The following is a 10885-nucleotide window of genomic DNA, read 5'->3' as shown; positions in this document are numbered from 1 at the left end:
GGCACGACAACCAGCCAGAACGCCCATCGATTCATCCATCATCCGCCACGAGAGATCTCCTCTGTATCCCGCACCTCAGGGCTCTGTTGTTCTGCTGGGCCTGGCTTTGGCTTCCCTTTCACTCTCCTCCGCGGGTCTCCCAGCGCCCCGGTCTTATTTCCGAACCGCAAACACGACGTGACCGGCCGGGATTCTTACCTTGCAAAGCCCCCTCTTCTCGACCTTGATCCCGCAAACCCCCCTCCTCCTACCTGTCGCTCTGGAGACGCTCCTCTCTATTGGGCGACAAAGGGAGCGACAACCCCCCTCGCTGAGATATTCAGGGGGATTTTGTTTTGGTGAGTTGATCTTGGCATTGGATTGACCGGAGCTTTGTTGGTAGGTTCTTTCGCCCTCCCGCTCTCCGCTTTGGCCTGCTTGCCTTTTGTTCCCCCACCCCCAACTTTTTGATGGGACTCTTCGTCTCTAACAGATAACTCGCTGTGCCTGGTGAAAGAACCCGGTTACGGCAGCAAGTCCCTACAGGCTCCATATTCGCCATGACGACTCATGCAGCAGCCCCTCCGACTACATCCTCGACTAACGGTGACGCGCGGGGACCTTTGAGCCACTCGGCATCCGGAAATATGTCCACACCAGCACCGACGGTGAATCGCAAGAAGCAGAAACGCCGACAAAAACAAGCGGCTCGCCTAGCTGCAGAACCCGACATTCATGGCCACGCTGACGCCGCGAATCTGGCGGATGACCGACATTCTTACGATGACAATGGCGATCGCGAGAGCCCCGACCTCAACCATGCCCACCTGGACGATCTGTATAGGGACGGAGAGTCCGGCGGACCGAATGAGATGCTAGGCAGGTCGATGTCGAATGATCCGCATGAACCCCCAAATACTCCCGGCTCCAAGTCAAAGAAAAAGAAAAATAAGAAAGGTCGCTCGGGATCGCATACCCTCGCCGACGGCAGTTCGACTCCACTTTCTACACCCTCTGCTACCTTTTCCCATCCTCCTCCGCTGCCGCACTCTTTACCTTATGGCAGTCGTTATCCTGCTCGGTCATCAAAGGAGAGCAGTATTTGGAACCAGTCATCCCTGGAAGAACGCGAGAATATCCGAACTTTCTGGTTTGAACTGGGCGAGGAAGAACGCCGTCAGCTGGTCAAAGTGGAGAAAGATGCTGTCTTGAAGAAAATGAAAGAACAGCAAAAGCATTCTTGCAGTTGTACTGTTTGTGGCCGAAAGCGAACCGCTATCGAGGAAGAGCTTGAGGTACTGTACGATGCATACTATGAAGAGCTTGAGCAGTACGCCAACAACAACAACCAGGGTTCCTTTGATGAAGGTGCCCCAATTATTCCTCCACCCCGACTGTACCAACCTCCACTTCGATCACCCGGTCAACATACTCGCACCCATGGCCAGTTCCACCCATCAAGGGACCGTGTACAGGAAGTGGAACATGATGTAGAAGAATATGAGGAAGAGTATGATGAGGACGAAGACGAGGAAGATGATGAGATGTACAGTGACGAGGAATTCGAGGACGACGAAACGCGCGCTGCTCGTGCGGATTTCTTTGCCTTTGGAAACAGTTTAACTGTGAAAGGTCTGTCTGGCGGACATCACTTGTCCCTTGAACGTCTATATACTAACGGTACATCTTTGATACATTACAGATGGCATTCTTACTGTGGCAGATGATCTTCTTAAAAACGATGGGAAGCACTTTATTGACATGATGGAGCAACTAGCCGAACGTCGAATGCAACGAGAAGAAGATACCCAGTACAACATAGCTGCCGCTCATCAGTCATTCCATGCTGGTCATAATCACGGCCCTCTTGATGACGATGATTACGATGATGAAGAGGACGAGGACTATGATAGTCAGGAGGAGGAAGAGTTTGATGAAGATGAGATGGTTTGTTATTCCGTGATCAATCCTTGCATAGGGAATCTTTTTCTTAACAATCATGCTTAGGATGCTATGACCGAAGAGCAACGGATGCAGGAAGGGCGGCGAATGTTCCAAATCTTTGCAGCTCGGATGTTTGAACAACGAGTCATGACGGCATACCGCGAGAAAGTCGCCGAACAGCGCCAGAAGCAGCTCATTGAAGAATTGTTGGAAGAGGAGAATCGAACTGAGCAGCGCAATGCTAAGAAGGCGCGAGAGGCTCAGAAAAAGAAAGACAAGAAACGACTACAGAAGCAGGCGAAGGAAGAAGAGAAGGCCCGTCGTGAGGCAGAAAAAGCGGCCGAGGAGGCTTCTTTGAAGGCCGCACAGGTGGAAGAGCAACGGCAGAAGCGTGAAGAGCTTCGCAAAAAGCGGGAGGCCGAACGGAAAGCTCTGGAGGAAGAGCGTGCCCGCAAAGACGCCGAGAAGCAACGACGTGCCAAAGAGGAGAGAGACCGGCAAGCCGTAGTGGAGCGCAAACAACGCGAGCAGAAGGAAGAGAAGAAGCGGCGTGAGGAAGCAAAGCGGTTAGAGAAAGAGGAACAAGACCGGAAGGCAAGAGAGGAGAAGCTCAAGAAGGACCGAGAGGCCTCTGCCAAAGCTGAACAAGAGCTCCGAGAACGCACTGGGAAATTCCATGCACCGGCAAAGCCTCAACCACCTCTTGTTCCCGCCGCGATTGCTCCTAATCTACAAACCCAGGCTGCCCCTGGCTCTTTCCAGTCGCCGCATTATACTGCTGCTACACCTGTGGCTCCAAAGGCTTCGACGCCTGGAAGGGCCCGACAAACCTCCCAGCATGGCTCCCACACTTCATCTCCTCATTCGCAGTCTACAGGCTCGGAGTTCCCGTTTCAGCCGTCGATATCGCCGCGCTCCCTGGCGCAATCGCAAGCAGGCCCGCCGGGAATTAGTGTTCGGCCAACACACCAACAGCAGCCTCCTTTGCATCACCCCCAACCCTCTGCACCATTATCCCCTCTGGGTCGAACCAATCCGCCTGGCTTTCCGGGCCTGGGCAGTTTGCCTTCCAATCCCCCAGGTCTCCCAGGTTTGGGTGGCCGACCTCTTCATCCGCCTGACCTGCCAATGTACTCGCCCAATTCGACAATGATGAATCCTCTTCGAGGCATCGGTGGGCCTGGGGGAATTCCGGCACCACCTGGGATCAACGGGGTTCGTCCAATGCACCCAGGTCGAGGATTTCCTCCTGAGCCGGGCCACGCAATGCCTTTCCCTGGGCCTCACGGAGTCCCTGGTGTCCCCGGTATGTTCCCGATGCAGCAAGGTGGTTTGTCGAAAACTCATTCCAGACAAGCATCTGGCTCTTTCGATCGCTCTTCTTTGGAAACTGGCACACAGGCATTCCCCATCTCACGACCAAGCCCGATCAAGCGACCGCCAAGCACTGCGCAGGATCAACAAGGCATGGGTCATGCGTCTTCCCAGCGAGATATGGATGACCTGAGTACCCAGTTAGGGAGTAGCGCTCTTCTCGATGACACAGATACCCCTTTCCCGTCGAAGTTGTCTCAGTCTCTACCTGGTGCACCAGCACCTGGACCTTATGCATCCCCGGCGCGAGCTAGCTTCCAAGGATCATCGTTGTTCACGGAGCCTTTGGGTAGGATTGGATCTTTGTACCGACATATTTTGTTCCATATTTTTGCTAACTTTTCAGTAGGAGCTAAACACGCACCATTTGCAGCTAGTACCGGTTGGGGTGCGCCGGCGCCTTTTGGAGGCTCTGCTTTCCCTGGTGCGTCTACCTGGGGAGCAACGACCGGTGAGTTTGATGTATTCGCATGCCCTTACAAAATTGTCCCTCATAGCTCTTTTAGGAACTGGGTGGTCTCATAATGCCTTTGCCGCCGGCGGGCACCATCGTGTCCATGCGTCTCGACCTGTCACCATTCGTCTACTGGTGATTCAGGCCTGCAAGCACCTCAACACGCTAAGTCCGGAGATCGGCTCCGGGGGTTATCACGATGTGAATCTTGTTCTCGGCCAAGTGGAACAGCTGCGCGCTTCGAACGAACCGGCAATTTCTCTAGACGAGATGCTGGATATTTGTGACACTGAGGGTAGCCCCCAGAACGGCGGTGGTTCTTTCTTTATCAAAGAAGATAAGAAGGGTCGGTACGTCAAGTTCGAGCCAGACACCAATAGTGCAGTCACAGGCCACCGGGGCAGCATTGTGCCTGGTGATATCGGGAGCCCTGTCCCTGGGAACAGTAACCCAGCTGTATTTGGTGGTTTCGGCGCGCCATCTGTGTTGCGTCAATATTCCTCGCCTCCAGCCGGGTTGTATGGCGGAACTTCCTGATTTCATGCTATGGCATCGAGTTAGCTTGGCTGTCTGGGGATCCAGGCATGTTGAGATCTTTCTTTTGCTCTTATGAGAATGATGTTTGAAAACGCCCCCACCTTCTCCCTCTCCCACGCCATTTCCTCTTCTCCACAACCTTCCTCACTTCCTACTTATGTGTTCTTTTTTTTCTTGAATTGAAGCGTCACGGATTAACGTCTCACCCACCACATTCTGAACTGTCCTGATCTTTTTCTGACATGGGTTTTATTTTGATCGGTTCTTATTTCGTGTTCAAGTCGGCTGGGCTTGGACCTGGGGCATCCGGGTTTGTTTTGTGTACGGTATGAGTCTATTTTTTTTTCACTGGCCGTTCTGCATTATGCAGCGATATCCGTGGAGCTTGGGACGATCTCCCTCTCCTTCATCGTATTTGACCAATTGCATGATTGAAGCTTTCTTCGTCTTTTGATCCTGGGTAAAGATCCAGTAGACAATTGAACGCAGCCATTTCTAGTGACCATGATCGTGGCTTTGTATCTTGCATTTCTTCCTTGCGGAAACAGGAATAGCGATACATAGGTCACTATACGTACCATTTTCCCTCTACCGGGTGGGGCTTTCCTATTCGATCTGCCGCCGCTTTACTAAGAGCGCTCAGAGTTAGACTCGCTGGGATATTTCAGACTCAGCTCAGGCTCACTGAAATCACGTGATAAATCAGCAAGGCCTCTGAGCACTCTCTGCTGAGAGAGTGCTTAGTGTCGAGATGAGAGACTGCATAATACCGCTAAGACCTACTTCTCCCTGTGTGCGTCAGATTGTTACAGGGATAATCGATTCCCTACGTATTTTGTATAGTATCCCGGGTAGACTCGGAATTCAGCGCTGTAACGCGCTAGACAGCGAGGCAGAGGATAATCAACATTCCCCCGCCTACACACATAGATAGTCAAGTCATCTAAGACATTATCAGATTGAGCATCTCACTCTATTGGATCCCAGCTTTCCTAGCCGATACCGTATCCTACTATATTGACACAGTTTATTGAGGTCCCTTTGTCGGTCCGTGGACTTCCACGTGACCAGCCTGCGGAGGAGCACAGTAAATCAGAGCGTAAATCAGCGCGGTCAGATCGAACTCACTGAGCGGCTCTCAGATATAGTCAGAGAGTAAAAGCGGCCCTCAGTGAGCACTAAAGCGAAAGAGGAAGGCCAAGACGTGGCATAGGAGATCCGGTACGTAGGTGTTTACCATGGTGAACTTCACGACGGAAAGCATACAAGAACAAAGTGATGTTGAAGGGTATTGTGTTGTCCAGAGACAATTGTACACTTGTATATACTTAAAACGAAAAGAAGACAAAGTTAGGCAGGGGCCGGCTTCCAGAAGCGAACAAGGACGAAAAGGGGATAAAATAAGAACAAGACAAGGCCTGTCCACCCTCAGATAAACAAAACATAGACTCCTCCTTCAATGAACAGGGTCAATTCACATCCAAAAAGCCCGAAGAAGGCCAGATCAACTATGATCTGTTTCATTCGTGGTCAGAACTACTGTCGCTCCGTCACCACACCTTCATAGTCCCGAGACTTGATGTACTCAAGCGTGCGTTCGAAATGGCGCTTGGGGCCATCAAGACTGGGATTAGGCTCATCCTCGCTAGTTTGCAGGTTGGAATGGATAAGCTCAATCAGACCATTGAGGTACTTGGTGGTGACGGTTTCGTTTTGTTGATCAAAGTAGTACACGTAGCGGTTGAGAATCTCGACAAAGAGCTCAACAGAAACGGCGGTGTCCATGCAGGCATCGGCGACACGGAGGGCCCGCTGAAGGCATTCTAGGACTCGTTTCCCATCACGGTAAAGCTTTTATGTTCGATCAGTATCGGAAGTTAAATTAGGGCGAGCCAAGAACACTTACGTTTTTAGGGTCCTCCTCTCCACGCTGGGGGTTCTCGACGACCCACCAGAGGTGGCTAGCAAGGTAAACTGCACGACACTGATCTGGCTTTTTGAGAAGCTTGCTGCCGTGGAGAGCAGCCTTTGTGATCAAGGTATCGTAATTCTCCTTGGAGAAGCCTCGGGTTCCATGCAAGGCACCCGCAATGATGCACACAGCCTGGAATTGGGCGCGCGAATCGCTGATTGCATCCTCATAGATAGTGAAAGCCTGCGCGAAGAATTCGTAGCTAACCTCTTCAAAGCCAGTCTGATCTGCGACTTCACCACACATCACAAATAGTCGAAGCGCGAGATCTGCACAGCCAGGGTTCACTCGCTGGTACAAGTTGTTGACACACTGATGCATGAAGCGATACAAAGCCGACGACTGTGACTGCCAGTTGTCGTCATAGTGCTCACGCGACTTCAGTTTTCGAGCTAAGCGAATCGAGACGGTGATAATGGCGGGTGTAGTGTACCGAATGCGTTCATTTCCATCCGTGTATGCTTTACGAGTCGCTTGAAGAAGCTTTTCGAGGGAATGTTAGCGTGCGGAAAGTGAAGATTTTCGCAGCGAGTTAAACCTACCTTGAGCTGAGTGTCGTTATCGGGTGCTTGGATCAAGTGTACTAGTCTGGCGAGCCAACCTTGCTCCTCAATTGTCTCATCTGTCTCTCCTCCACGGCGCTGGGAGGGAGCTCCTGGGTATCCAGCCGACTGCTGCAGCCCCTCCTTGATCAAAACGCGAGCGACCTGCAGCACACGGTCAAGATTCTCAGTAGTGGTGATGAGAATCCTATTCTTGAGAAGACTTCGGATAATCTCGCCTGCAATCGCTCTCCGCGTAGGGTATGATTGGGACGTCAAAAGGGGAAGATAGTGTGGCAAAGCGAGCGCTGTGAAGATCGAAACATAGGAACGAAGTGGAGCGCTAAGGAGATGAAGAATGTGCTGCTGTGTCGGTGCCGAGTGGAGGTCGGCGTGATCGGTATATTCGGCGGTTTTTTCAGCCGCAAAACCAAGCACCTGGTCGACATAATGCAATTCTTCCGGGTAGATATTCAATGCAAGATTGACAAGGGATACCAGAAGTGCCATGGTATCCTGAATTGACAAGGCGCCCTTCTTGATCAAGTTGACCACCTGTTCGTAGAAGATATCGTATAGCTTGACTTCAGTTGGGACTCCAGGCTTTGAATCTTCCCCATTAGCATTTTGGTCCTGGGGTTCTTCCTTTGTTGGCTTAGAGGGCTCCTCGTTTTGAGATGGCTCTTCGGTGCCATTCTCCTGTGTCGCGTTCGCGGCCGCCGCTTCGGCGGATGCTTGCTTCTTCTTCTCCTTATCAAGCTCGAGCTTTTCCAAAAGTCGGGTAACGGCTTCCTCTTCATTCTGTTTTCGTGCTTCGGGTTCAACTACTGATTCGTTGTCTTTGGTGGCGTAGCTTGATAGGCGATCCATCAGACCGATGATGATTTTCTTCAGATCGACATGCGGATGGAGGCGAGAAATGGCGGACAAGAGGAGGTCCAGGGTGTGGAGATGGAATTCATCTGGAAAAACCTTCGTGATCACTGTAGACTTAATTAGAATCTACATGGAGTATCCATGACTGCTTCGCCGAGCGAGACTCACCTTCGAGGAGATATTCTTGCGCCAGCACATCCCGACACTGCACCACCTGCTCCAGAAGCGCCTGCAGAATTCCCGACCGGTATGCTTCCAGGTCCACCAGCTGGCTCAATCGAACAATATTGCTACCAACCAGCAATTCAAGCTCGCGCCGCTCTTGTATCCGTCGCTCCCGCTCCCTGGAGGGACCTTGATGCTGCAGCCTAACCCAGAGCTTGTTCATTTCCACGAAATTGGTCAAGACGAAATTGATTGAGTCCTGCAGGTTACCCTCTGGGCCATCGCTGGTACCTGAGGGAAGGTAGTCACGCGCCTGTCCGGACAAATAGTATCGGAGGAAAAGTCCACGGATGGGATGTTGGATGCCACGGCTCATCTCCATCATATCCTTCATGATCTCCTTAACAGGTGCATCTTCAACCGACATATAGACTGTGCCGACCGTGATCATCAAGTACAAGCGAGGAACAATATTGCCAGCGTATTGGACCAGCTCGTACAGGTCCGCAAGGTGGTTGACCGGGTGGTTCTCTTTAAGATATACAGACAGGTGTCGCAAAGCATCGAATACGGCCATGTAGAGCTCGTAATACTGTTTCGGACCGAGACTTGGGGTTCGCAATTCGGAAACGAGAGTCGATCTGTATCAACGCGTTCGGGGGACGCAGCAATTAGCTTATGATCCTATTGCGCAGTCATCCGCTGTCGCTGCCTGGGGAGGGAGAAGGCTGGAGCAAAGCTCACCCGCATTTGAGCGCATCCATGAGCTTGCCCGGAGTCTCAAGACATTTGCGCATCATGGCAGACTGTTGCCTCACCACCCCCAATGCCTCCTCGAGGAGGCGGGTTTGGTCCTCAGAGACCGGCGGTGGGCTCGCCATCGTGGAGGGAGTGAGGGGGCCTAGGAATGAGAGCAGGCGGTAAACACCTGCGCTGCAGAGCAATTAATTGAGCAGAGGGCTCTTTTCACCACTGTCGCTTGCAAGAGCAATTCATAGACGGAGGAATGGGAGGTCTGTTGGGGTTTCCGAGGGGGGTGGTGGAGGAAGAGTGTTGGTTCAAGTTGCCCAGAGGATAAGAGGATAAGCTCATTGGGTGGTGACACCATGGGGGGATGTTCCCCGAACGTCACTGTACGCGGCACCCACCGGCCATCACGCAAGTATTCGCGGTCTGATTTATGTAATATTCGCTTTTCTTAGACAACTAGCACTACATTTGAATATCCAGCAGAAAATTTTTTTTTTTTTGCTCTCATGCGATATGATAGTGAAAGCTGCACGAAGGTACTAAAAAATCCCCCTGAATTTTCATTCCAATAACTCGTCTCTTTACCCGATGTTGCCAGAGGACCACTTAGGCTCAGGACTGAAAGAAAAACATAGCGTGGTCACAGAGCTTGGTCAATAATATATGAACCGCAATCAAAAATTTGGTGTCACTCAATAGTCTTGATGGGGATTTTTCAAATTTTAAAGGGTAATGTCGCCTCAGCTAACTGATCGCTTGATTCACCTCAGATGTTGTGGTCTTCGGATATGCATAGACGCTGAGACGCTTCCTCAATGCTTAATTCAGATTTCATGATACATGTCCCCTGATTAGCCTTAATCAATTTAATGTATGTTTCAATATCACGAAGTATCTTGACTAGCGACTTGTAGCTCGGATGTTTAATAAAAATATTGCCACCAATAGGAAGGGAATATGTCCATCGTCACTTTCAAAAGAGCTTCAAGGTACAGGGCCCATGTAAAATTTTCAAGCATAGAATTACTCTTGCCTTTAAGTTCTGTTAAATTCCGTGGGCCCGGTGAGCAATTTAGATCCCAGAAAGATGCGTAGCGCTTTTCCCGGACTTGGCACAGCAGTTTTTGAAGCAAGAACCAGATCCTTTGCTATCTTCCCAGCAGTGATAACCTTCGATCTCGGTATGATAGTTGTCTAGACCACAATGTTTCCCACAGTCATAGGTAGGCGCAACAGCCCCAACGTGAGGGTAATTTTCACAAAAGTAACACGAGCTGGCGAGGGTACCGAGGGGGAGGAGGAAAAGGACAACAGCATGTTCGAGGAATTTCATCTTCGCTAATTTGAGTATCTTCCTAGGAGGCTGTTAGGAGCTGAACTTATTTCTTGGGTACCCTTCTGTATATTCCAGACCTCAAGTTGACTAGAATGAGACAACAGAAAATCGATTGCGGTGTAGGTAGCAAACTGGAAGCTTTTGGAGAAGTTCAGATAGCTCGAGAAGGCTGTGCAGATTGGTGAGAACTAACTTCTCCTGATTCACCGGGCCTCTCTTATATATTTCAATCCTAAACTTAAATTGATAAGCTACTTCGTAAGATGATGCCTCTCTTGTACGTGAAAGGCTCATTTAAACGTTAAGGTCTTGGCAGAAGGGTTGAGAGATGCTATTTTTGAGCTTGTTCGTATTCCCCTGGCCTAGTGATACGCTAGCTAAATATACACGAGTCTGGTCCTATATGTGATATACTCAAATCCAATTCAACTACTAGTTTGGTAGTCAACAATTCAAGGGTGGCTTGAATGATTAACTGATTAGGCAAGAAATGAATGGGTTCTATGAGATTGAATCAGCAAAACTAAGAATCAAGGCATAATCTCGGTTCGGAATCTCTTGATGTTTCGGGGGCGAATACGACGGGTGGATCTCCACCCCTGGACGATCTTATACAAAAATTTTAGACACGAGGGCGTATTACTGGTATTGACGCTAATATATACTGAAGCTTTTTCTACTTCCAAGACTAGGAATCTTGGTTACTCCTTGAGCCTGTATACCTACTCGGTTTGTGAGTAAGAGCTGACCGAACAACGACCTGTTCCCGGAGTGACGCGAAGCAGTTCTGGAAGAGGTCATTTTTAAAGAGTAGAAAGTCAAGATATTCACAGAGCATACTGTTTCATTTGACCGATATTCCAAAACATGCCCTTGTGCAAAATTGAAAGCCCATCGATAGACATCCTGTTGATTGTCTCGAGGACTTTGTCGGCCACAAACCGCCCCCCACCCAC

General features: G+C 50.3%; 2 protein-coding genes across 2 annotated transcripts; one reads left to right on the top strand and one right to left on the bottom strand.

The window, feature by feature from the left end:
* Positions 1–539: 539 nt before the first annotated feature.
* N7462_009447 (uncharacterized protein) lies at positions 540–4288 on the top strand (the record flags this gene model as incomplete). Its single annotated transcript, XM_057081161.1, has 5 exons — positions 540–1611; positions 1682–1926; positions 1987–3586; positions 3647–3748; positions 3795–4288. 5 exons carry the CDS (start codon positions 540–542, stop codon positions 4286–4288), a joined length of 3513 nt encoding a protein of 1170 aa, XP_056929998.1.
* Positions 4289–5824: 1536 nt separating this feature from the next.
* Positions 5825–8724, bottom strand: N7462_009446 (vacuolar protein sorting-associated protein 35; the record flags this gene model as incomplete). The annotated part of the gene is made up of 5 exons (XM_057081160.1): positions 5825–6139; positions 6195–6743; positions 6803–7785; positions 7847–8484; positions 8588–8724. The coding sequence occupies 5 exons, from the start codon at positions 8722–8724 to the stop codon at positions 5825–5827; spliced, it is 2622 nt and encodes an 873-aa protein (XP_056929997.1).
* Positions 8725–10885: the final 2161 nt, after the last annotated feature.

The sequence above is a fragment of the Penicillium macrosclerotiorum genome, assembly GCF_028827735.1.
Source record: "Penicillium macrosclerotiorum strain IBT 26536 chromosome Unknown utg000009l_segment0_segment0, whole genome shotgun sequence".
Taxonomy (NCBI): domain Eukaryota; kingdom Fungi; phylum Ascomycota; class Eurotiomycetes; order Eurotiales; family Aspergillaceae; genus Penicillium; species Penicillium macrosclerotiorum.
Note: the sequence above shows the minus strand (reverse complement) of the source record. Positions and strands in the feature narration are given on the sequence as shown.